This window comes from Octopus bimaculoides, chromosome 14 (genome assembly GCF_001194135.2).
Source record: "Octopus bimaculoides isolate UCB-OBI-ISO-001 chromosome 14, ASM119413v2, whole genome shotgun sequence".
NCBI classification, from domain to species: Eukaryota; Metazoa; Mollusca; class Cephalopoda; order Octopoda; family Octopodidae; genus Octopus; species Octopus bimaculoides.
Window position 1 is genome coordinate 18,381,002 of NC_068994.1, and position 24,748 is coordinate 18,405,749.

The 24,748-nt window shown below is 36.3% G+C and overlaps 1 protein-coding gene across 6 annotated transcripts in view; it reads right to left on the bottom strand.

Moving 5' to 3' along the window:
• Positions 1–24,748, bottom strand: part of LOC106868156 (protein neuralized) — a 518,993-nt gene that overhangs the window by 114,023 nt on the left and 380,222 nt on the right. For 4 of the 6 annotated variants that reach the window (XM_052972719.1, XM_052972720.1, XM_052972722.1 and 1 more), the window contains one exon: positions 14,209–14,703. In XM_052972719.1, coding sequence (XP_052828679.1) covers positions 14,209–14,703 — 495 coding nt within the window. Of the gene's footprint in view, positions 1–14,208; positions 14,704–22,403; positions 23,129–24,748 lie in introns of those variants that run through there. The other 2 variants (XM_014913293.2, XM_014913294.2) reach the window with 2 other exon arrangements.

Consider the following 24,748-nt stretch of genomic DNA (forward strand, 5'->3'; position numbering starts at 1 on the left):
ACATACTCTGGACAAACAGACACAAAGACACACAGATATATATATATATTTGAAAAGTCTGAAACCTAGGTATTGCATTATCCTTAATCTGGGTTGTTCATTTTCGGATGTTCTTCCTAAGGTAAGACAAGTTTTTCATGTTTTGTTGCACACACGCATTTTTGCCAGTATATACGCAGTGAAGCTATACAATAGCGTCGTTTTTATATCGATTGCTATTCTCCAGCAAATATCGGTACCTTGTTGTACCATTCTTATGAATTTATATATATATATATATATATATATACACACACACACACACACACATACACAACAGGCTTCTTTCAGTTTGTAGAAATCTTAGAATATTTTTCAGAGGAAGGTTTTATTGGAGAATAAAAATATTTTTTTCTACTCTAGTCACAAGGCCCGAAATTGACCCCGAAAGGATAGTAGGCAAAGTCGACCTTAGCGCAATTTGTGTAGTGCAGTGGGTCTCAACCATTTTTTGCCTATCTTTTATCTTTCACCTTTTACTTGCTTCAGTCATTTGACTGCAGCCATGCTGGGGCACTGCATTGGAGGATATTCTAGTCTGATAAATTGACCCCAGGACTTATTTTTTTAAGCCTAGCACTTATTCTATCAGTCTCTTTTGCCAAACTGCTATACCACCACCGCCACTGCCACCACCACCATCATCATCATTTTGTTTAACATTCATTTTAACATTACATTCTCTGTAAACAATGTCTTGCATCTGTATGCTTTTGAATGCCAGTAGAATAAAATTATATTGCCTACTTTGAAAACCGGTAGCAATTAGGAAAAGGAATGGCATCTGGTCATAAAACTACTGCCTCAAACAAGTCTCGGTCCAACTTATGCTAACATGGTAAAATGGATGTAAAACAAATGAATAAACTAAGCAATATCTCACAGTTCCTAGTTTAAAATGTTATCAGGATCAATTTTGCTTTTCATCCCACTGGAGTTGATAAAATGTTTTGGAATGTATGTGGGAGACTATACAAAAATCTACATAGTACCTAAACAAACAATCTACAAGACTTCTGTAAGATGGGATGGTCTTGGTTAGAATGTCTTTAATCTCAGGACTGCTTGATCAAAGCTGAACTGAGACTAAACAACAATCCCTTTATTATAGAAATAGATTAAACTCTTTAACGTTCAGATTTATTTATCAAATACAATGCTTATTTATCCACATTTTTTTAAAGTTAACCATGTAATGGTTTGATGATGTAATTGTTTATTTTTAGAATAACATTATAGAGTAGGTGTGAGAAGCTGAATCTGGCCAGTTTCAACATAAAACAGGTAGAATATTTGGGCTGGATATGGCCAATTTAAATGCTAAAGGGTTAAAGATAGTTTTGCTTAATTGTAAGTGGATATTAATGTTCCTCTTGTGCCTGTAATTCAAAGGGTCAGCCTTGTCACACTGTGTCACGCTGAATATCCCCGAGAACTATGTTAAGGGTACACGTGTCTGTGGAGTGCTCAGCTACTTGCACGTTAATTTCACGAGCAGGCTGTTCCGTTGATCGGATCAACTGGAACCCTTGACGTCGTAAGCGACGGAGTGCCAACAACAACAATTAGTGTTCCTCTAAATAAGGTCTCTAATGAGATTGGCAGGTAATATACAAAAGTTCTTGATTAAATCAGGTCTCATCGATAGTACACTCCCTACTCTCTGTTCAGACCAAAAACCAAGACAAAAACGACCCATGAAGGTCTTAAGAATTTCCCTAAACTTGTCAATTATTAAACAGTAAAATCCAAAGAAAGCTGTGGTGGTCTACATTGGCAAGTGAATGAATGAATGAGAGAGAAATTGCATAATAGAGGACTTCTTTACCTAATAAATAATGTAGATACAATTTATTCTTGAATCATCTTCATCATTTAACCCTTTCATTACTGTATTTATTTCAAGATACTCTGTGTTTCTTTCAATTAATTTTAAATATAAGAAAGAATTTAGTAAAATAACTTAGTCATCATTAAGCTAGGTTTGGTGGAAGATTTTAATTCAAAACTTATGAAAACAAGACATTTGTACTACAGAGCCAGAGTTGGTTTCAGCTGGGTTCGTAACAAAAGGGTTAATGTCCATTTTCCATGCTGGCATGGGCTGGATGGTTTGACAGCATTTGGTGAGCCACATGGTTGCATCATGCACCACATTAACTTCGGCATGGTTTCTATGGCTGGAGGCCCTTCCTAATACCAATTTTTCTACAGTGAGTACTGTACTGGGTGCATAGATAATTTGCAAGACAGGAAAGAACAAGTAGAGAAAAAAACTCTTTCTGACTTGAATAAAAAGTATTATTTCAAAAAGTGATTTTACAAAGAGAAAGGGGAAAAACAGGTAAGAAGAAGGGTGTCTTATAGTTAAATCCTTACAAAATTGTTAATTTTAAAATTGTTTTCATTAGTAATATGTGATCTGTCTTATATTTGGAAGGATGTTAGTTTCCAGCATATGTACTATACACATCATGGATATCATAACATTTGACCTCAGTCAGTTACTCTTTAGAGAGAAGTTGCTTGCATAGTGGCTTGTGAAGTCCACATCCCATTGATAACAAAACAATGACAATTCCAATAATGATCCTTATAAAGACAATGATGTTCATTCCAAATTTTGGCACAAGGCCAGTGATTCTAAGGACGAGGGTTAATCGATTACATCGACTCCAGTAATCAACTGGTACTTATTTTATTGACCCCGAAAGGATGACAGGCAAAGTTGACTTTGGTGGCATTTGAACTCAGAATGTAAAGATGGACAAAATGCTACTAACCATTGTGCCTGGCGTGTTAATGATTCTGTCAGCTTGCCATCAATTGATATTGATGAGTATTGTGACAATTATGTGAAATGGTGTTATAACAACATTTACTAGTCATGTGCCTGAGTTAATTTTATTCTGAACTTGTGGATAATAAGTATATTGAAGCTGTTGCAATAAATCTTTGAAAGTCCAAGTCTGACTACACATACACACAAATTAATGCTTATATACATGCACATATCAAATTGCAAATACATGAAATATTTGTACTTGTGAGAGGAGTTATTTCTATATTGATATGCGTTGATAAGACTTTTAATCATATCTGAATTTTTACACCAGTGAATTCTTTCCTAGCTGATGTATACATGTGCACATGTATATTGTGCGTGTGTGCATGCATGCATGCATTCATTCATTCATTCATACATACATACATACATGTTGTTGGCACTCCGTCGCTTATGACGTCGTGGGTTCCAGTTGATCCGATCAACGGAACAGCCTGCTCGTGAAATTAATGTGCAAGTGGCTGAGCACTCCACAGACACGTGTACCCTTAACATAGTTCTCGGGGATATTCAGCGTGACAGTGTGACAAGGCTGGCCCTTTGAATTACAGGAAGAAAGAGTGAGAGAAAGTTGTGGTAAGAGAGTACAGCAGGGTTCGCCACCATCCCTTGCCGGAGCCTCGTGGAGCTTTAGGTGTTTTCGCTCAATAAACACTCACAACGCCCGGTCTGGGAATCGAAACCGCGAGTCCGCTGCCCTAACCACTGGGTTATTGCGCCTCCATTTATACATACATACATTACATACATACATAGGTTTTGGGGGGCTCTGAATAGAGGTAGAACCTGTGATGTCTAGCAGCTGCACCTTGCCAGGGATGGTCAGGTGGACTGGCACCACTGGTTCTCCTTCAACTCCTAATCTCTCACTTGATGGCTCCTAATGCTACACCCTGGTACAGCACTTCAGCTGTATCACGGTGTGACATCCCCAAGTGAGGGGATGGTGTTAACATTGCATCAATAGGTGAAAGACTCCAGGTAAAGCTTCCCAGAGTCACTGACTAAGGTGGATCAGGTCAAAGACCTTGTGTTTGGGGCAAGGCAGGCCTCAGGTTTGCAGTTTGATATGTGTATGTATATAAGCATTAATTTTGTGTGTATGTGGGTGTATGTATAATTGGGCTTGAACTTTCAAAGACTTATTGTAACAACATCAATGCACTTATACAGTTGAGGCTAACAGCTTGGAGAGGAATAGGTACTGCCAAGCTAACTTCCTCATGATACATTGATGAGGATGACAACCATATCAGAACCCACACTGGATCAGATGTGGCCCAGGTTAACATCAAAGAGTGGACAGACCTCAATTTTGCTGACTCACAGAGGGTGGCAGGAGACCAAGAGAAGAGGAGAAATCTGGATGCAATGTCATCAACAAATGCTCCAACAACCACAGAGTCAAAGGACAGGAAGGAAGGATGTATGCATAGATACAGTAAAGCTCTGACATCTGGCAACTGACTTGGTAGAGACCCACAACATTATCCACTATCTTTCCAACAACAACTGCCAGCGTCTTTTTGAATTCCACATGTCTAACACTCGTGGACATGCTTACAAAAATGAAAACAACACAGCACCCATGACTTTCAGAAACATTTTTCATGCTCAGAGTTGCTGAAGCACAGAATAAACTACCTGCGTCAGTTATTAGCTGTCAGGTTACTATAACCTTCAGAACTTCCATGCTTCCTGAAATTTGCCAACAGTATACCTGATGCACACCCTACCTTTCTTCCTTAAACGAATAACTTCCTGTGCATTATTCTGTGTACAGTTCATGCACTTTTGGTTACTTTTTTTGATGACATGCAGTGCACCTAAGCACTGTATACAATAAGTTCATTATTATTATTTAAAGGTGGCACCTGAAGATCTGTGGAGATTATAGCACTTGAAGTCTGGAGTAGGCAGAAACACAGGTGATATGATTAATAGCTTAATTAATGCATTATCATCATCATTTAATGTCAGCTTTCCATACTGGCATGTTGACTGAAACTGGTAAGCCAGAGAGCTGCACCAGGTTCCAGTCTGATTTGGCAGGGTTTCTATGGCTGGATGCCCTTCCTAACACTAAGCATATTTTAATATTTATTTTGTTTACAAAACATACAAATAAAAACTGAATTCTGTTAAGCAATAACAAATTTTCCATTTTTCTGGTTTCTAGTTTACCTGAAGAAACTGAACAACAGAAAACATGAATAATTAATTCAATATGGATGTGATCTAGTCAAGACAAAAATTCAATTATCAATCTATTATTTCACATTCAGCTATTATTATGTCTTAATGTCTTGTCATTGAAACAATGGAAAGGTTGAGGGCAGATCACCATTATTGGACTGTGGAGAGATAATGGCTGGCTTCAATACATTCTTGCCGAGAGTGTTTGCTTGCACAGTGGCTTGTGAAGTTCATATCTCATTGATAACAATATTGTTGATCATGTTGATGATCATAAAGACAATCATATTGATTGATATTGATGAGGGTTGTGACAAATATTATGTGAAATGATAGCATAACAGCCACTCGACATGTGTCTGAATTTATTATAGTCTGAGTTCACTCAACTCTTAATGATTATATGCCTATACATAACACATACATACATATATGAAACTGCGAACACATCCAATGTTTGTACTTCTGAGATGAGTTATTTCTATATTAATATGTATTCATCAGACTTGTAAATATATCTGAATTTTGACCGGTATATATTACACCTAAGAATTTCTCTTAACTGATATGTATATATGTGTGTGTGTGTACATGTATGCATGCATTCAAGATGGCACTCAGAGGTGAGTGGAGATTATACAGATTGACATTTGGGGTAAGTAGAAACACAAATGATGTGATGGGGTGGGGGGACACAGAACTTGGTGCCCAAGATATTAGACAATTTTTAAGGTAAACTTTGGATGCTGATTCTAAATATACCTTCAGTTTATTCTCCATCAGTTCTGGTTATCAAGATATGTTATACCCCTAATTAGTATGCAGCCAATCAATCAAGCGCAAAGGTTGATGACTACAAATCATTATTGTTACCTCTTGGATAAAATAGAATTTTTTAAATGTTTCATACAAGAATATGGCTATTTATGATTAAATTACATCCATAAAATTGATTAATAGTGGAACAAGTATAGAAAATAATTAATATAATGTTCATTCACATCTCATGAAAGTGTCATTTCAGAGGTTTTCTGTAGTGAGCTGCCCCACAGCAGTAATCCACCATCATATGGGTATCCCACTGTCTCCAGTATTTTTCTTCTACACTTGTTAAATCTTCACAGAGTTGTTCACACTGTTCATCATTTAATGATAAGTGCATTATCTCAAAAACTAGAGCTCCTAGAAAAAAAATGAAGCTCACTTTCTTAATCACTGGCGCAAATATACCTAGAATTGGGTCTAACATCTGAGGCTCCAAAAAGCTTTTCTTAATTTGTTCCTCAGTGTAGTCTAATTAATGCATATATTTTAATATTCTCTTTGAGATAAGAATTTTATTTTGTTTATAAATATATTAATAAAAGCTTTATTGTGTTCAACAATAACAGATTTCCACTTCTTGTTTTCTAGTTTACTTGAAGAAACTGAATGGATAACAGAAAATATGAATGAATGAATGAAAAAATTAGTTTAAAATAACAGCTATCTGAATCTACAACAAAGCTCCCTGAATTCTACATACCATATTATAAGGCATTCCACTCTCATATCTACACAGCAAGTTCTTTTTTTATTATTATTTTATTTAAATGTTGTACATGACTTTCTAATTAATTTGTATTTGAACTGATTGCAAACATAAGTAACATGTATTTAGTTCAGAATGTTAAATGCGTGTTGGAAAAACAACTTGTAAACAAGAGTTGAATAAATGAACTGTTCTGCTTTTTCTTTTCTTTCTTCTTCCTTTTAGAGTTGAAGAGTATGACCCAGAAATAAAACACACATTTATTTGGTATTCCTATGTATATCATCATCATCATCGTTTAACGTCAGGTTTCCATGCTAGCATGGGTTGGACGATTTGACTGAGGACTGGTGAAACCCGATGGCTGCACCAGGCTCCAATCTTATTTGGCAGAGTTTCTACAGCTGGATGCCCTTCCTAACGTCAACCACTCCGAGAGTGTAGTGGGTGCTTTTACGTGTCACCGGCACGAAGGCCAGTCAGGCGGTACTGGCAATGGCCACGCTCAAAATGGTGTATTTTATGTGCCACCGGCACAAGAGCCAGTCCAGGGGCACTGGCAACGATCTCGCTCGAAAGTCCATACACATGCCGCGGGCACAAGTGCCAGAAAGGCGACGCTGGGCACAGGTGCCAAAATATGTTAGATTACGTAATATAGAATAGTTTAAAATAATAGCCAGAAGATTAGTGGAACATTTCAAGATGCCAATGGTCTTATAGGAGTTGTGTGGAACTGAGCCTCAAACTTTGTATTTGGAACAGAATAGCTCAGTCTAAACTGTTCAATAATGCATTGCATTATGTTCTTGGTGTTAAGGATGTGTAACAGGAATATTTGGCGATGTCAAAACACATGTCAAAACGCAGATCACTGTATCTGATGAATAAAAAAACAAAACAAACAAAAACAACAAAAAAACCCCAACTAAGTAACTCAAATGTGATTTGCTCAAATATTACTGATATCATCATCATCATCATCATCATCATCATCATCATCATCATCGTTTAACGTCCGCTTTCCATGCTAGCATGGGTTGGACGATTTGACTGAGGACTGGTGAAACCGGATGGCAACACCAGGCTCCAGTCTGATTTGGCAGAGTTTCTACAGCTGGATGCCCTTCCTAACGCCATAAAAAAAAAAAATCTGACCATCTAAGAATTCTGGTGGAACCAGATCTAATAAATAATTTCATCTTCAGCAAGCTTTTTCTGAAAAAGACATTGGCTATATATTTAACACATTTCAGCCCCTAGCCAGTGGAAGCTAGCAGCAGATAGTAAACTAGACACCAGAGCAGTGTCCATTACACCATTGTCATCAGTGGTGATGACAATGATAATACAGTATAACCAACTAACTCCAAGAAACACACAACAATGACTATTGTTATACTTGGTCCAACAACATCTCATTTAAACTTTGAACTATATTGTTTGGTGCAAACATCTTTTTTCATTTGTAGTAACAACATTTAGTTAATGATAAGAATAAATATTTTTGCTTTTAAAATCTCAACAAAATTTGTGTTTGTTTGATCCATATCAACTTAATACCAAATCATAACATGGTTCATATGCAGAAACAGTTTATTGTTACAGATATGAGACAATTACTGCTTTTATAAAACAAACAGTAATAGGTAAAAATAAGCCAATATGCAACTCAGTCTATCACTGATCAAATATATGTTTGCTTAAAGTTACATGTAGGACAATTTGGGCCACTGTTGGTTCTTTTACCAATCATTTTCTATATATGGAAGTTGTATGTAGGAGTGTACACAATAAGAAACTAGTAACAACTTTTAACAGTTATAACTAAACAGTTTTAACAAGTACATAAGTTGCCACACAACTTTGACAATAAAAATCATTAAATAATTTTACAAAGAGAAATTGGTAAACATTTTCAAAAACAGAAATTGTTAAACTATTACAAAAATACAAGTGACTAAAACGTCTCAAAAACAGATATCGAAGTTTGAAAAACAGAAACTATACAAAAATTTCAAAAACAAATAATTAAACAGTTACAAAATTGAAATAACTAAAGTTACAAAAATATGGATAACCAATATGTCTCACAAACAGATATTAAATAGTTTCAAAAACAGAAACTATGCAAAAATTTCAAAAACAAATGACTGAATAGTTACATAAACATAAATTACTGAAAAATCTCTAAAACAGCAATTAAATATTTTCAAAAACAGAAATAAAATGTTTTTAGTCCCAGAAACAGTAACATTCTAACTTTCTTCTGTAACAAAATAACTTGAAATAAGTTTTGTTTTTACATATTTTATGTCTTCAACTTCACATTATCACTCTACCAGTAATTAGATTATAGTGTTTAACTGCCATTATGAATTTAAAAATCTTGTTTTCTTTTAAGATAGGGAGGAAAGGACAGCACCCATGAGGAATGGAGAAAGTTCTCTTTAAACTGAAGACCTTGCTTGGATACTAAAACATACTGAATTCAGCAAGAGGCACATAAGGACCAGGTGGTGGTGATAGATTAAGTCTAGTACTCAATAACTCAGAACACAAATAGATGAAATCAATACTGTAAAAGCATTTTGTCCAACTCTTTAAGGATTTTGCCAATCGTTATTAATTTGACAGGGCAAAAGACAAAAGTCGTCTTGGCAGTATTTGAACTCAGGAGGCAAAGAGCTGGAACAAACATATTGCAAAGCATTTTGTTCAATTCTCTAATGGTTCTGTCAACACATTGCTTTAGAGAAGATTGGCAGAATAATAATAATCCTTTCTACTATAAGCAAAAGGCCTGGAATTTGTGGGGAGGGGCACAGTCGATTACACTGACCCTAGTGCATAACTGGTACTTATTCTATTGACCCTAAAAAGATGAAAGGAAATTTGGTGGAATTTGAACTCGGAACATTAAGACAGACAAAATGCTAAGAATTTTGCCTGGTGTACTAACGATTCTGCCAGCTCATGCCTTAATAATAATAATAATAATAATAATAATCCTTTCTACTGTAGGCACAAGGCCTGAAATTTTGGGGAAAAGAGTTAGTCAATTACATTGACCCCAGTACTTAACTGGCACTTACTTTATTGACCCCGAAAGGATGAAAGGCAAAGTCAACCTCAGCAGAATTTAAACTCAGAACATAAGGGCGGATGAAATGCCGCTAAACATTTCAACATTTCAACAATGAATATTTTTTTTCTTATACTTGTTTCAGTCATTGGACTGTGGCCATGCTGGAACACCACCTTGTCTGGTTTAGTTGAACAAATTTAGACCACTACTACTTTTCTTAAATTCTGGTGCCTAATCTACTGATCTCTTTCCTGAAACCACTAAGTTACAGGAATGTAAATAAACCAACGTTAGTTGCCAAAGTGGTGATGGGGATGCATAAACAAAGACACACATGTGCGTGTGTCTATATGTATATATGTGTATTTATGTGTCAGGTCACTTGTGATGTCTCTCATGAGTACTACTGGTTACATGAGATCCAGTACAACCTGTTGCATGGTCAGGTTGTTGATGACTAAACTAGCACCCTCATTAGGCTTATCTGATGAGAATGATTGCTAGAAACTCAGCAGGACTAAAAACAAGCCCCATCAAAAGGACAGATGAACCTAGTGTAGGTTCAACAACTATCTAGCAATAGCACGGACCCTCAGAAATTCTGGGTTGGTGTCTGAGGCACTTCTCAGTTTTTGTTATAGCATGTCTCTAGGAGAAAATCATTCTGAATGACACTGAAGATTTTGGGGATCTTTTGCTTGCTCTTGAGTTCATGGTACTCTCACATTCCTGAGCTTGCAACCGATATTGACACCAGATATCTTGCCTTGGCTTTTCACTGGATCATGTCATTAGGGTGGAGAGGATCTGTAAGATGTTGTGCAAACCTTACAGGGCCTAAAATTTTGGGTTGTGCAATCGGCAGTGAAGTGACTTTCTGATGTCTGGTTGAGTAGAAGGGCGCTGTGGTAAGCATGGAAGCCACGGGCATGGACCTGAGTGAAGCTGACCGTAGGTGCAATAACCTCATGCACAGGAAATGGTCAGTGATGGTCTTCCTTGGTCACAAGTGGACAGCTGTCATGTATGTATGTATGTATGTATGTATGTATGTGTGTGTGTGTATGTATGTATGTGTGTGTGTATGTATGTGTGTGTGTGTGTGTATGTATGTATGTATGTATGTATGTATGTATGTATGTATGTATGTACGTATGCCATTATTCAGTTTTATTTCAAGACTTCTTGCCAATAGAGTTTTTAATCTAGCTCAAGGCTCCTTCATTGGGATTTCAACATCAACAACAGAGTATTTTTGTATGTATGCATGTATGTATATGTGCAGACTTGTATGTTTTAGTTTATGTATGTCTCCTCATGTATATACTTGCATATCTAGACATGCCCATATCTACTAAAATGATAAACTGGAAAGTTTTGCAGATTTTTACAGTTCCAGTGATAGCTTGGATCTGTAGTCTTCGAATCAGCTTTCTCCTTTCTGGTTTTGAGAAGCCTAATTTCTCAAGATTGGCATTTAGACAGTGTGTTACATATCCTAGTGCCCCCAAAATTACAGGTATAAACTCAGACTTGCAATCTAGATAGAGTAACTGCAGATTTCTTAATAGTTCAGCATAAGTATCCTCTTTCTCACTGATCTTCAGCTTTATGCCGACATCCAGTTGTGTGTGTATATGTGTGTGTGCATGTGTGTATGTGTGTGCGTGTGTGTGCATGTGTGATGGGCTTCTACAGCTTTTGTCTACAAAATTCACTCACAAGGCATTGGTTGACCTGAGGCTATAGAAGAAGCCCAAGATGTCACACAATGGGACTGAACCGGGAACCATGTGGCTGCAAAGCAAGCTTCTTAACCACATAGGCATGCTTTCACCTATAAAACTTTTAATTATTTTCTCATGAAAGTGCATGACCCACTGAATTGGTATTGTATTCCAGTTTCTGTAGCATTAAAAAAGATGCCAAAGGCAGCTTGTTCTGTAGAGGACATTAGTCTATCACAGGTAATCTTCTTAGAAGCTGTAGTGTCTATTCCCAACAGCTAGATGAGCTGAAAAATGTTATTAGCATATTTATTCTTAAAGTGTTCCAGCAGATTCAAATGCAAATATGATAGTTGCAGTTGTGTGCATTACAGCAGAACAAATTCTCCCTTTTATGATGACAGGGTGTTCATAGATGAATTGAGGTACACAGAAAAAAAAATTGTTTTGCCAAGAGACACAACAAAATACTAGCAGTTAATATGTAACTCATGACCCATGAATCACTGTTTTATCTGCCCAACCATTTTGATTCTAAAGGAAGAAAAACTTCAATGAAAAATAACCTCCAATGCACCTTACATAATGTATACAAGCTGTTGATTGGACAGTTCCAACAGTGTTTGTCATCATCATTATCATTTAATGTCTGTTTTCCATGCTGGTATGGGTTGGATGGTTTGACAGGAGCTGGCTAGGCAGAAGACTGCACCAAGCTTCAGTGTCTGTTTTGGCAGGGTTCTTATGGCTGGATGCCCTTCCTAACACCAACCAACCAACCAACCCACAGAGTGGACTGAGTGCTTTTTATGTGGCACTAGCACCGGCAAGATCTGTTTTGGCATGGTTCTTACAGCTGGATGCTCTTCCAGATGCCAATTACTTTACGGTGTGGACCAGATGCTTCTTACATGACACCAGTATTGATGGGGTTACCAAGTAACTTGCATGACAAAGATCCTTTGGTGGTGATGGTGGGGGTAGGGGTATTGGAGGAAGTGGCCTTGTGTCATGTGATGAGAAGTTACAGTGTGACAGAGGGGAAGTGATAATATTTCTTATGGACTTGCTGTGTTAAAAACACAATAAATAGCAGAGAGATGAAAATTCATTGCAGCAGTAACCAGAGGGAGTACCAGATACATTAAACTAACATTCAGGGTTCAAATCAACCAATAACCCCCAAAAATACTGTTTTTCTGCAAAATGGTTTTAAATCACACAACATTAAGATCTAATATCTTTTATATTACTGTGTCTCTGTGTTTTTCTTAATATTACCATAGTAGGATTTAGAGCAGGACGAGTGTCTATGTAAGTTCCAAACCTACTTGTGTTACATACATTACATAACTATATAGACAGGTAATATTAATCCCCACTTAAACATGGATGTTCTATTAGAACAAACTATACTGCAGTGGTTACCATGAGAGAGACTCTCATATTGGCTTTCTGGTGCAAAATGCAATCTTGTTTATATTGTTAGCAGGGAGATAAATCCCTGCTATCTCCAGTGCTGAGACCACCACGTTGCACGGTTTTAACCTTGTTTGGTTTTGTCAATAGTGGACACTTGATTGCTAGAGACAGCAGCAATTCATCTTCCTGTCAGTGATACACAGATTGACAGTGTCATACATACATGAATATCTTGCTTTGGGCCCTCAACTCATGATAGAGTTGTAAGGGTTGTGTTATGATATACAGCATGTCATGGATAGTTTTGCCTTGTTGAACATGATCAGATCTGGGGGTCTGATCACAGCCAATTTCTTCCAGAAAAGGTGACACAAATAAACAGAAAGAGAGAGAAGAAAAGAATAAACCTTAGTAAATGATTGGTACTTACAATAGAGTACTCCATTGCAACTTATGTGTATTTTATTCATATGCACACATCTACACTCACACATTCTAAGCACCAGTGTATGCTTCCAACAGTTATAAATAATAAACAGAAATGATTTTGGCAAAATAATAATAATAATAAAAACAGAAACAATTCCTATAATAGTAGGTGCATTAGCTATGATAAAAAAAAAATCATTTAAATATATAACCAAAACACCAGGACTCACAAGAGTACATTACATACAGAATATAGCACTTCTACACACATACAGAAAATAGCACTACTACGCACCACACACATCCTACGTAAAGCACTTTCAATACAGTGAAAATAAGAATGTCACAACAAATTGCAGAACATACCCAAGGCACACAGAGCTGCACTCAGTAGTGCAGTGAAAGCACATGATAAAAATAAGACTACTTAATAATAATGTCTTGGTGTAAAAGATGGGCTACAGCAAATATTATGCTCAATAGCACAGTTGCTTGACCTTCAGTTGAGCATGGCCCTTGATGGCTGACAATATGTGCATCCCTGATCATGAGCAGAAGTAGTGGGGGAGTGTCACAGCCATGTGTCGAGAGGAATTCTTTGGGGTTTGAATAATTCATCTCTGGAAACATGGGTGCTTTGTTCAACATCCTTAAACAACCTTTATTCAGGGACCTTTTGAGCTGAAGAAAATTCTAACTAGGCCCCCACCTGCAAGGTCATGTGCTGTTTAATCTTGATATGAGATCGCCATGTCACACACATATGGTTGTGATGCATGTGCCTAGTGTACCCTTATTAGATGCATAGTCATGATGAGTATATTGAGTTTCATATATTTGTACCCCAGTATCACTTTGATAGCATGCATTGCTCCCTTATTCAATAACAATAATATAAAAAAAGAGTGAGGATAAAATATCAATATCTTACCTGGGTTTGCAAATTCTACTGAAACAGTGTTTCCATAAATATCCAACAAGGCCCAAAGGGGGCCAGCCGTAGAAACACCACTGAAAAACACCCCTTTCTCCACACCATTCACTCCATATCTCACGTCCCCATTTCGAGTGATATAGAAAAAGAGAAGATTGGTACATTCTGCATAGCGTTCACCCAACGCCTTTGCCCAGTTTCCCGACATGCTGGTAAGATCTGGACATGCATAACGTGGGAGTTCAGCATTGCTGAAAGTCGCTGGGTCAATGTTTGTAAATCCGAAACGTAAAACGCCACTCCAGCTGGCACAGGTCTCCACAAATCGGATGTAGACACGCTCATTGATAGCAACAGGGCGGTTGCTGAAACAGATGCCTTTGCAAAAGGAGTCTCCGCGGGATGCTCTGGTTCTGTCATAGTTTAAAACGACATTTTGTCCGTGCACTTTGTGGAACGTCAATGGGTAATCACTATACGAGCCATTATTAACTGAAAAAGAGAAGAAAAGAGAAAGATTTGAAAAAAAAACAATCAGTGTATATGGAAAGTGTTGCCTGGAAAAAGAAAAAAAAACAATTGATTATGAGAAATCTATTATCTTTTACTTGCCATGCTGGAGTTTTGCCTTGAAAGGTTTAGTTGAACAAATTAAATCCAAGTACCTTTTTTTTTTAAGTTCAATATGGAGCTATGGCAAAGAATGAATCCAGTTTCAATTAGGGAGCAAATATTTAAGAAAAAATGGAAGTGGATTGGTAGCACAATTAGAAAGGACACACCAAATGTAGCGAAAAGTGCTTTACAGTGGAATCCAGATGGATATAAAAAGAGGGGTAGGCCTAAGAACTCGTGGCGTAGATCAACACAAAAGGAACTAGAGAAAGGGGGACATTCATGGCAGTGTATATGTACAGAAGCGAAAAATTATGCGACATGGAATTCAATTATAAGTGGCCTATACTCTGCGTTGGAGGGTTAAAGGCAAGAAAGAAAGAATTTATTCTTCTATTCTTTTAGTTGTTTCAGTCATTTGACTGCAGCCATGTTGGAGCACAGCCTTGAAGGGTTTTAGTTGAACAAATTGACCCCAGGACTTATTCTTTGTTTCAAAGCCTTGTACTAGTCTCTTTTGCCAAACTGTTAAGTTACGGGGATGTAAACCAACTAACACCAGTTGTCAAGCAATACAGATACAAAAACACACACATACACAAACACAGATACATGCATATATATGACGGGTCTCATTCAGTTTCAATCTACCAAATCTACTCACAAGGCTTTGGCTGGCCCGAGGTTATAGTAAAAGACACTTGCCCAAGGTGCCACGCAGTGGGATTGAACCCAGAACATGGGCCTTGACTACAGAGGATTTGCGAAGGATTGAAAGGAATGAAGCTAGCATGTCTTACTGGATGGGTAATGTCAGTGTGCATGCATGACAGTGTAAATGGTTTAAGAGGAAAACTGGGTATGAAGAGGCATCAAAAGTTGTGTGCAAGAGAGAAGACTGCACTGGTTTGGTCATGTGATGTGCATGGATGAGGACACCTGCATAAAAGTGCCAAGCTTTAATTGTGGAGGGTACCTGTGGAAGGAGTAGACCCAGGAAGACATAGGACGAACTGGTGAGAAAGGAGCTTTGAATGCTGGGCCTCACTGAAGAAATGACAAGGGACCGGGAGATATGGTGATTTGCTGTACTTGATAAGACGTGTCAAGCTAAGTAAAACCACCGTCTTCCACACACATACAGTCTTGTCTTTTCAGATGCTGGTGCCACTTAAGAAGTACCCGTGCTGGTGCTGTGTTAATACGCTTGTGCTGGTGGCACATGAAAAGCACCCAGCACATGACATGACAGACAGCTGGAGTTTGGACAGCTCTCTGCTAGCCAGCTCCATGTCAAACTATCCAACCCATGCCAGCAGGGAAAGTAAACATTAAACGATGATGATGATGTTGATGAAAGACAGAGTATTTCAACAGAAATATGGTAATGAAAGGATTAATACCACATCACTAGAGAAAGTTTTTGTTTATTATGAAGTGCTCTCTTTAAAATGGATTATAATATAAAAGTATCCCATTCTAAGCCTTTATCCTTTAAATTGGCCAAATCCTGCCAAAATATTGTTTTATGTTCAACCAATCTGTTTTATGTTCAAACCAGCCAGATCTGGCCTCTCACACCTACCCTACAATGTCATTCTAAAAATACACAAACACATCATCAAACTTTCAAAGCTATTAGATAATGTATGATTAATTCTTGAACAATATGAATAAATTAGTACTATATTTGACAGAGTAATCTGAATTCTAAAAGGTTAAATAGAAATAAATAATATCTGTTAAATATATCTTAAAGTCATTTATAAAAGTAAGAATCTATGCATTTAGTCAAGAGAATAAATTATATAAGTTTCTTTTTATATGCTTCACCTAATTAATCAAATGTAGGATATTTGTGGTTGAAGTTAATGAAAATAGCCAGGAGGAAGTTGTTTGTATTTAATGAAAATTGATGATGGAGTTTTAAGATGGATGAAGACCAGTTGTATTGAAGAAGACCTTTTTCAACCTATGCCAGAATGTTCTTTTCTTTCTACTATAGGTGCAAGGCCTGAAATTTGGTGGGATGTGGAGTGGGGCAGTTGATTATATCGACTCCAGCATTCACCTGATAATTACTTTATCAACTCAGAAATATTTCGTATGTGTATTTGGTGTGCAAGATTCTTGATGTGAATACTTGTGTTGAAAGAAATACCAGCATAATGCCTCTCCCAAGGTTTAATAGTAACTCAGAAATAATTAAAGGCAAAGTTGACCTCAGAGGAATTTAAACTCAGAATGCAAAATGGGAAGAAGTGCCATCAAGAATTTTGTTTGGTATGCCAATGATTCTGCTAGTATTATATAGAAAGGGCAATGACCATGGGATTGCACCTAGAGAGTTCCCCTCTGAGGCACAAGTCTGGCTAAGGTTGTTTATGGAAGACCAGCAGTCAACCATGCATACCAACCTCCTCTTCCCACACCACTGATGTTATCTAGGGGAAAGGCAAAGGCCGATACAGCTTGACACCAGTGACATCGTAACTCATTCCAGGAATCGAACTCACTACCTCAGGATTGTGAGCCTGATGTTCTAACCACTGAGCTGTGTGCATTCGGCAAATATAATAGAATTTTTTAATCATTAAATGGCTAGGAGGGTCCATCTGAATAAAACAGAAATCAAAGGGGTCCACAGGCAAATAAATGGTTGAGAAACACTGCTTTAAAGCAAGAAGTTTATATCCCAGAACTAAGGGCAGTGTTAGATGAGTTGGGATCAAAAATGGATTAAGTATGTGTTAGTCATAAAATGGTATCTTGACTGGATTAAAACAAGCCCAAGGAGATGCAGACACTTCCATTTGAAATTTTGACTAAATATAGGTGAGTTCATTTAGAAAAAATATAAATAAAGCCCATAAACTAGAACTTAAAAGAATCAGCTAGAAAGTCTAATGCTTTGATAATATTGACCAAACTAATATTGATTGATAGCTGAAATGCACTGATGAATGGAACTCTCTCATAATTGATTTATGCAGTGCTGATAAATTCTCGTGCAAAAGGCATCAAAAGGTAAGAGAATAAAAATAAAATGAATGATTTGATCTGAACTATTTTTTAAAAAATGATTTTAGTGGGGATGAAGTTTTGATTATTGCTGCAAACTGGTAGTCATTGATGTGTCAACTTGACACAGTATTCGCAGTGTTTGTTCTGGTGGTTCTCATTCTGAGTTCAAAATCCTGCCGGGGTCAACATTGTCTTTTATCTTTCCAGAGCCAATAAATAAATAAAGTACCAGTTCATGGAGATGGATTGACAAAACTGTCAGAGCAGCATCAAACAAGATACTTGTGATATCTGTTCTAGTTCTGTAAATTCTGTGTTGGAATTATTTCTGTCAAAAGCTGCACCTGACAGATAGTATCAGCAAATGAAAAACAAAAGCAAAGCAAAATTTCCTTGGTTTAATTAGAAGATTGGCCATGATGTAATACAGTAGTGGAAATGATTATGACTTCACTATTTAATGATTCTGTATGCTAATTTAGGCAAAGGCAAGTGAAATGCTGCTAGACATTTTGCCTGGCATGCTAATTAATAATAATAATAATAATTTATTTCTTTATTGCCCACATGGGGCTAAACATAGAGGGGACAAACAAGGACAGAGAAAGGGATTAAGTTGATTACATCGATCCCAGTTCGTCACTGGTACTTAATTTATCGACCCCGAAAGGATGAAAGGCAAAGTCGACCTCGGCGGAATTTGAACTCAGAACATAATGGCAGACGAAATACCGCTAAGCATTTCGCCTAGCGTGCTATAATAATAATAACCAACATCACCATCATGATGGGCTGGACAGAATTTTGTTGAGGTAGGTTTTCTATGGCTAAATGTACTTCTTGTTACTAACCCTCACTGTTATGGACTAAGGTAATATTTCCTCATAACCAAACATATTTTCATGAAAGATTAGAAATGAAGGATATTGCTTGCATGATGGGTTTTTTTCAGTTTCCATCTACCAAATCCACTCACAAAGCTTTGGTCAGCTCAGGGATGTTGTGGAAGACACTTGCCCAAGGTGCCATGCAGTAGGACTAAATCCAAAAAGACATGGTTGAGAAGACAACATCTTAGCGATGCAGTCATGCCTGCACCATCCATATTTTAAAAACAATACAAAAAGATTCTGAGATCCTAGAAGTTATTGGAGGTCATCATCATCATCGTCGTTTAACATCCGCTTTCTAAGCTGGCATGGGTTGGACTGTTTGACTGAGGACTGGTGAGCCAGAGGCTGCACCAGGCTCAATCTGATCTGGCAAAGTTTCTACAGCTAGATGCCCTTACTAACATCAACCACTCCGAGAGTGTAGTGGGTGCTTTTATGTGCCATCGGCACGAGGGCCAGCCAGGTGGTTCTGGCAACGACCATGCTCAAAGGTGTTTTTACGTGCTACCTGCACAGGATCCAGTCCAGCGGCACTGGCAACGACCACACTCGAATGTTGTTTTTCCCATGCCACCCATGTGCTGGTAAGGTGATGCTGGCAATGATCATGCTTGAATGGTGTTTTTCGCGTGTCACCAGCACAGGAGCCAATCAATGGCCCTGGTAACGATCACGCTTGGATGTGCTTTTAACATTCCACTGGCATGAGTGCCAATCAGGTGGTACTGTCATCGGCCATGTCAGCGATTTTGATTTGTTTTCACTTGCCTCAATAGGTCTTCATAAGCATATATTTTTATATTCATTTGAAGGTTTAGTCATTGTTATTTTTCAGATTTTAGTCAACTCTAATTTTTATTTTGCAACAGTCAAAACTTTAAAGCTTTAGAGCAGTGGTTCCCAAAGTGGGCAATATTGCCCCCCCCACCTGGGAGTGGGTAGAGAGATTGTGGGGGGACAGTAGCATTGAAGAAAGATGGGGTGAGAGATGTAAAAGCAGCTAAAAATAATGGGTTAATTAGATTAAATTCTATTTGTGAAATGCAGTTGTTTTGAATTTGCTGCAGAAAGTGGTTAATGTTTGTGGTGGTGAGTGGGGGAAGGGGGGACACTAGGAAAGTGACCTGAGTGCCAAGGTGGTGGCAGCCCAAAACAGTTTGGGGACCACTGCTCTGGAAGCTTCTTGTAGTTGCCATTTCCAGATGAGATGTACTCTAAATTAAAAATATATTATTAAGAAAATTAAATTGATATGTAAGGTTTTAATTTAGATCACTCTAAAACAGGATGTATGTCATGGAACTAGGAGAGATATCAGGGAAGTTGGTATTTTAAGGGTTTATATTCAAATTAATCTCACAGCATTGTCTAATCTTACCTTTTAAAAAAAAAAAACAGACGTAAAAACATTGTTTTATTTAATAAAATTATTTCTATACATCTTTTTTCACATTGCAAACATTTTTTTCCTTTTTCTTTCTTTTTTGTTTGTTAGCAACACAGTGGAGCCAATGTAACCATCTGACAAACTTATCGGAGATCAACTCCATCTGATGCCATTTTTAGAAACACAAGAACACTTTGAGGATTAATAAATGGGCTTTGGGTCTGCATTACAAATCAGAATGAGCAAAAGTAAATAAATAGCTAAGAAAGAAACAGAGTAACTCCGAAAGATTAGTTGGTTGTGAAAATCTCCCAGGTTATTTTTAGACTGCTGAAATTGTATCTTGGGTGTTAGAAATCTTGAAGGAAGAGCTAATGCATTAGTAGAGAGGAAGCTGTCACTGTCTGTTGAGTTATCTCAAAGAGAAACTTGGATGAGAGTAGAGAGAATGTTTATGAAGCCACCTCCTCCCTCTCACGAGATGCTTACAATAACCACTATTATGTACTTAACCACAGACATTCCATTGTAAACCTTTAGTAAACTCGATGAAGCACTCAGAAACATGTAGACAGGAATGTACTGACACATACACATGCATACACAAATGAAATATTAATTTCTTAATGATCATGCTTAAATATGAACACTTGCATATGCGTTTTCTCATGAAAATATGAAAGCTTAATATATAACTAAGTACATTTATGAAAATATATATAGGTAAGCATGGATGTTAAATTTACACACACACACACACACACACACACACACACACACTTATACAATCATATATAAACAGGAAAGTATGTAGTTCATGTATTTCAGTTTAGAAAAAAAAAGCATATAGTGGTTGAAGTATAGATATAAGTGTAAATATATGTAGATAGTAAAAAAAAAATGTAATGTGTGTGTGTATAAAATATATATTTAATGTACATGGTATAAATTATATATACAGAAACTTAAAGATATCAATGTAATACACTTGCATATAATAATTCAAAGAAATTTAGAGATATTTTCATAGATGATGAGATCCATAGTTAACTGTAAAATATATCAATAGCTACAAAAGACTTATATTATTCATTTTTTCATTCATTCATGAAATGACAAAAATCTAATGAAATATGTAAGAATGAAAAAAAAAAGCGAAGAGAGAACAATCACTGTAGTGTGTATACAATCTACACTATACTATTTCAGTAGTTAATGTTAACTTATTTAAAGCACTGTAAAGTTTTCTAGAAATATGTTGTGAAGAAATAAAATGAGTCAATGATGAGAGACATAATTTCATTTCTAAATCTTGTTTCATTTAACCCCAGGTAAATCCTAACTCAGGACTATGATCAAAGACATCCCAGCTCCGATCATCTTGTCAACAACATTAGCCAATGCAGCTGTCCCCATCCCCCACCTTTTTTTCTTTATTGATGCTAGAAGGTAATATGAAGAAAATTTAGCTGCTATTTCAAGAAGGATAAATGAATGGATAGTAGTCTTCTTGTTGACTCAAATGCGCAGTAGTGACAAATAAACCTATGTATTATAGTTAAAAGTTTATAACAATAAAGTTTATGAACCATATCTGTAATACGGCGATGATTTGAAGTTAAATAAATCACACCAAAAAGAAAATATCAAAAATAATTGAGTAGGTTCACTTTTCTTCTTTACTCTTTTCTAGAAAACACTAACATGAAACAATTTATACTGTAATGATTATTTCACAATATTAATATTTTGGAGAGCAGTCATGCATTAATTAACCAAAACTTCAAATTGATTATGTAACAGAGATAGAGAGAGAAATAGAGGCAAGTGAGTAAGACTGAGCCTGTTATGCAAGTTCAAATCAATGTCAAGCCATTTCCCGTTATTTACATCTTAGGCCTATAAATTGCCAGCTGTAGTTAACAACCTGGAAAAGGATTAGCCATTTCAAAATGACACATTCAGTTCAATTTATCATACATACACACCACACACGCAAAACTTTAGAAAGAGGAGCCAAAACTATAGTTATTTTAGTACATGTTTTGAATCATTAATTAAATGAGAAAGTAATTTGCATGTTTTAACAAGTGTTAAAAGACTGACACAGTGCTTTGTTAATGTAGAGGTCATCATTATTAAATGTAGAGGTCATCATTATTAAATGTAGAGGATAGAGCTGTAATGATATGCATTATGTAAGTTATGATGTAGGTATGAATGCATATGTGCATTGAAGTACTGTATATACAGAGTGCTGTTTATTTACTTACCCTTCTCAAAAAAGTCAGGTGCAAAACAAGAAGAATAGGAAAAAGGGTTATCAAACAAAGGTGGTGCAGAGGTGGCAGAGGCTGCAGAAGTTGGAACTGATGTACTGTGATATAAGGAGTAATCCATGCTTTGTCGTCTTCTGCTGCAGCAAGAGGAGCTAGAATCTTTCATGCACTGCATGCTTGTTGACTTAAAGATCTTGTAATCAATGCATATGTTACTTTCTAGATCAAAGATTCCCATTTTTTTGTAAGACAGTCCGAAAAGACGGAAAGGCCTGATCTTTTTCACCCCCCCCAACCTAGAGGTTTCACGGTAATAGTTTCCTTGAGGTATCCACAACTTCCTACATCAGACAATGCACACACAGTAGGAGATTTTACGGTGCAAGTGGTGACATAAGTATCTCAATCGCGAAATTGAAAACAGAGAATTGAGTCTGTTACAAATTTTAAAATAAAATAAAAGAAAATATCTACAATTCCATTTAACGTATTTTAGAGTGTAGTGGATGCTTCCTTTAACTGCATAACCTCACATAATATTTTCTCTTCCCTGCTGATGGGAACTTGTGTTTAATACTGCCAACAATTGTAATAGAAAATTTAACAGAGTAAATGAGTAGAGATAATAGCTTTTCAAGACTCTGTGTACAGCAATAATATTCCCACTACATGTGAAACAGCTGCTGCAAGGATCAGTATGTGTCCATTTGGCCAAACATTTTTGTGCATCTTGGTTTTGTTTTTTTGTACAAACTTAAAATCTTTTTTTTTTTTTTTGGTTTTGTTTTGCTTTGTTCTTTTCTAAAGGTATCCTTTATTTTTCTTTTCTTTCTTTTTTGTTTGTGAAAATGTTGGCTGAGGGAAAGATAGGAATTACTTCAAGTAGAGAAGTAGCTAATGTAGCTGAATAACAAAAGTTATTAGTAAAGTGTATAGGGGGCAAAGAATCAGCAAGGATGTACAAAGGAGAAGAAAGCAGGTCATTTAAAAATAACTGCAAAAAATATGTATAATGGGCAATATAGTGAGTTACATAGCTTTCCACACACTACAATATTTTTATAGAAAAATGAGCATTAAGTCTACTTGTGCATTTCATATTTCTTACTTCTCTTTCTTTAACTCCTGTATTTTCTCAGGTAACAATGAATGAAACGAGAGAGAGAAAGAGAGAGAGAGAGAGCACGCAAGAAAGAGATAGAAGGGGGAAGGTTGGGATGAGGATAAGAGATATTACATATACGAGTTATTGGTTTGGATCCACAGATTGATGTCAAGATTATATTTTGGCTCTGGTGTAATATATTTGCCAGTAATTATATCTAAGCAAACAATCTAAATTGGTGTATATATTGAGGTGGTGTACTTAGCTGTATACACACACACCTTAGGCTATTTACATAAGAAGTTATATCAAGAACATGTGCAGGATGGAATGCTGGTTGTCTATAAGAAATTAGGAAGTAAGCTTATCCAGAGAAAAATTTCCTGGAAAGCAAAACCAAAAAAACCCCAAACTAACTGTAAACTATCAACGACTATCATCTTATGTTCTGAGTTGAAGCCAAGCATTAACTCTAATATTTCAAAGAAAATATACATGTATCTCATATAGGAACTCTTTGAAAAACGTTTGCCATTAATATGTAGGATATAATCACAGATATCAACTGAAGAAGTAAATCGTTGTTTTAACCGTACAACACGTATATAATACACATATATAGTACATAACATGAACACACACACATGTATATAACTAATTCATTTCATCACAAACAATTGATATCTCGCCGAGAACATCAATATTTTACTTTTGAATAACGATATTTCGGTACGTCTGCTGAAATGAACTATTTGCTAAATGTTTTTAAAATTACATTTTTGAAAGCAGTTTAAATATAATTAGATTTTCCTTCTAATACAGTAATATAGTTCAAGGTAAAGTAATCCCTGAAGTTACTTATCGGACCAATTAAAGTTGTGTCCCTTGAATACAAAAAAAAAAAAGACTGTGAGAAAGAATGGTTAGTAACTTTCGTAAAAAGTATCAATAATTTCAAATAACAATGAATTAATCTACTTAATTTATAGATTCCAAATTTTGTCCCTGATTATTCTTTGAACGTGCTAATATTTCTGTAGCCTACAAAAGCAACTAAGTCGTAGTATTTCTTTTATAGTATTTTGTTTTCTTTATATTTACTCATCAGAAATTAACTTAATCTTCGTTATTTATAAATATTTTCTTCTAAATTTCATTGATTAATTCTAGATCTATTTTTAAACTGATGTTATTCTATTAACAATCACTCATTTAATCTAAAATATATATGATA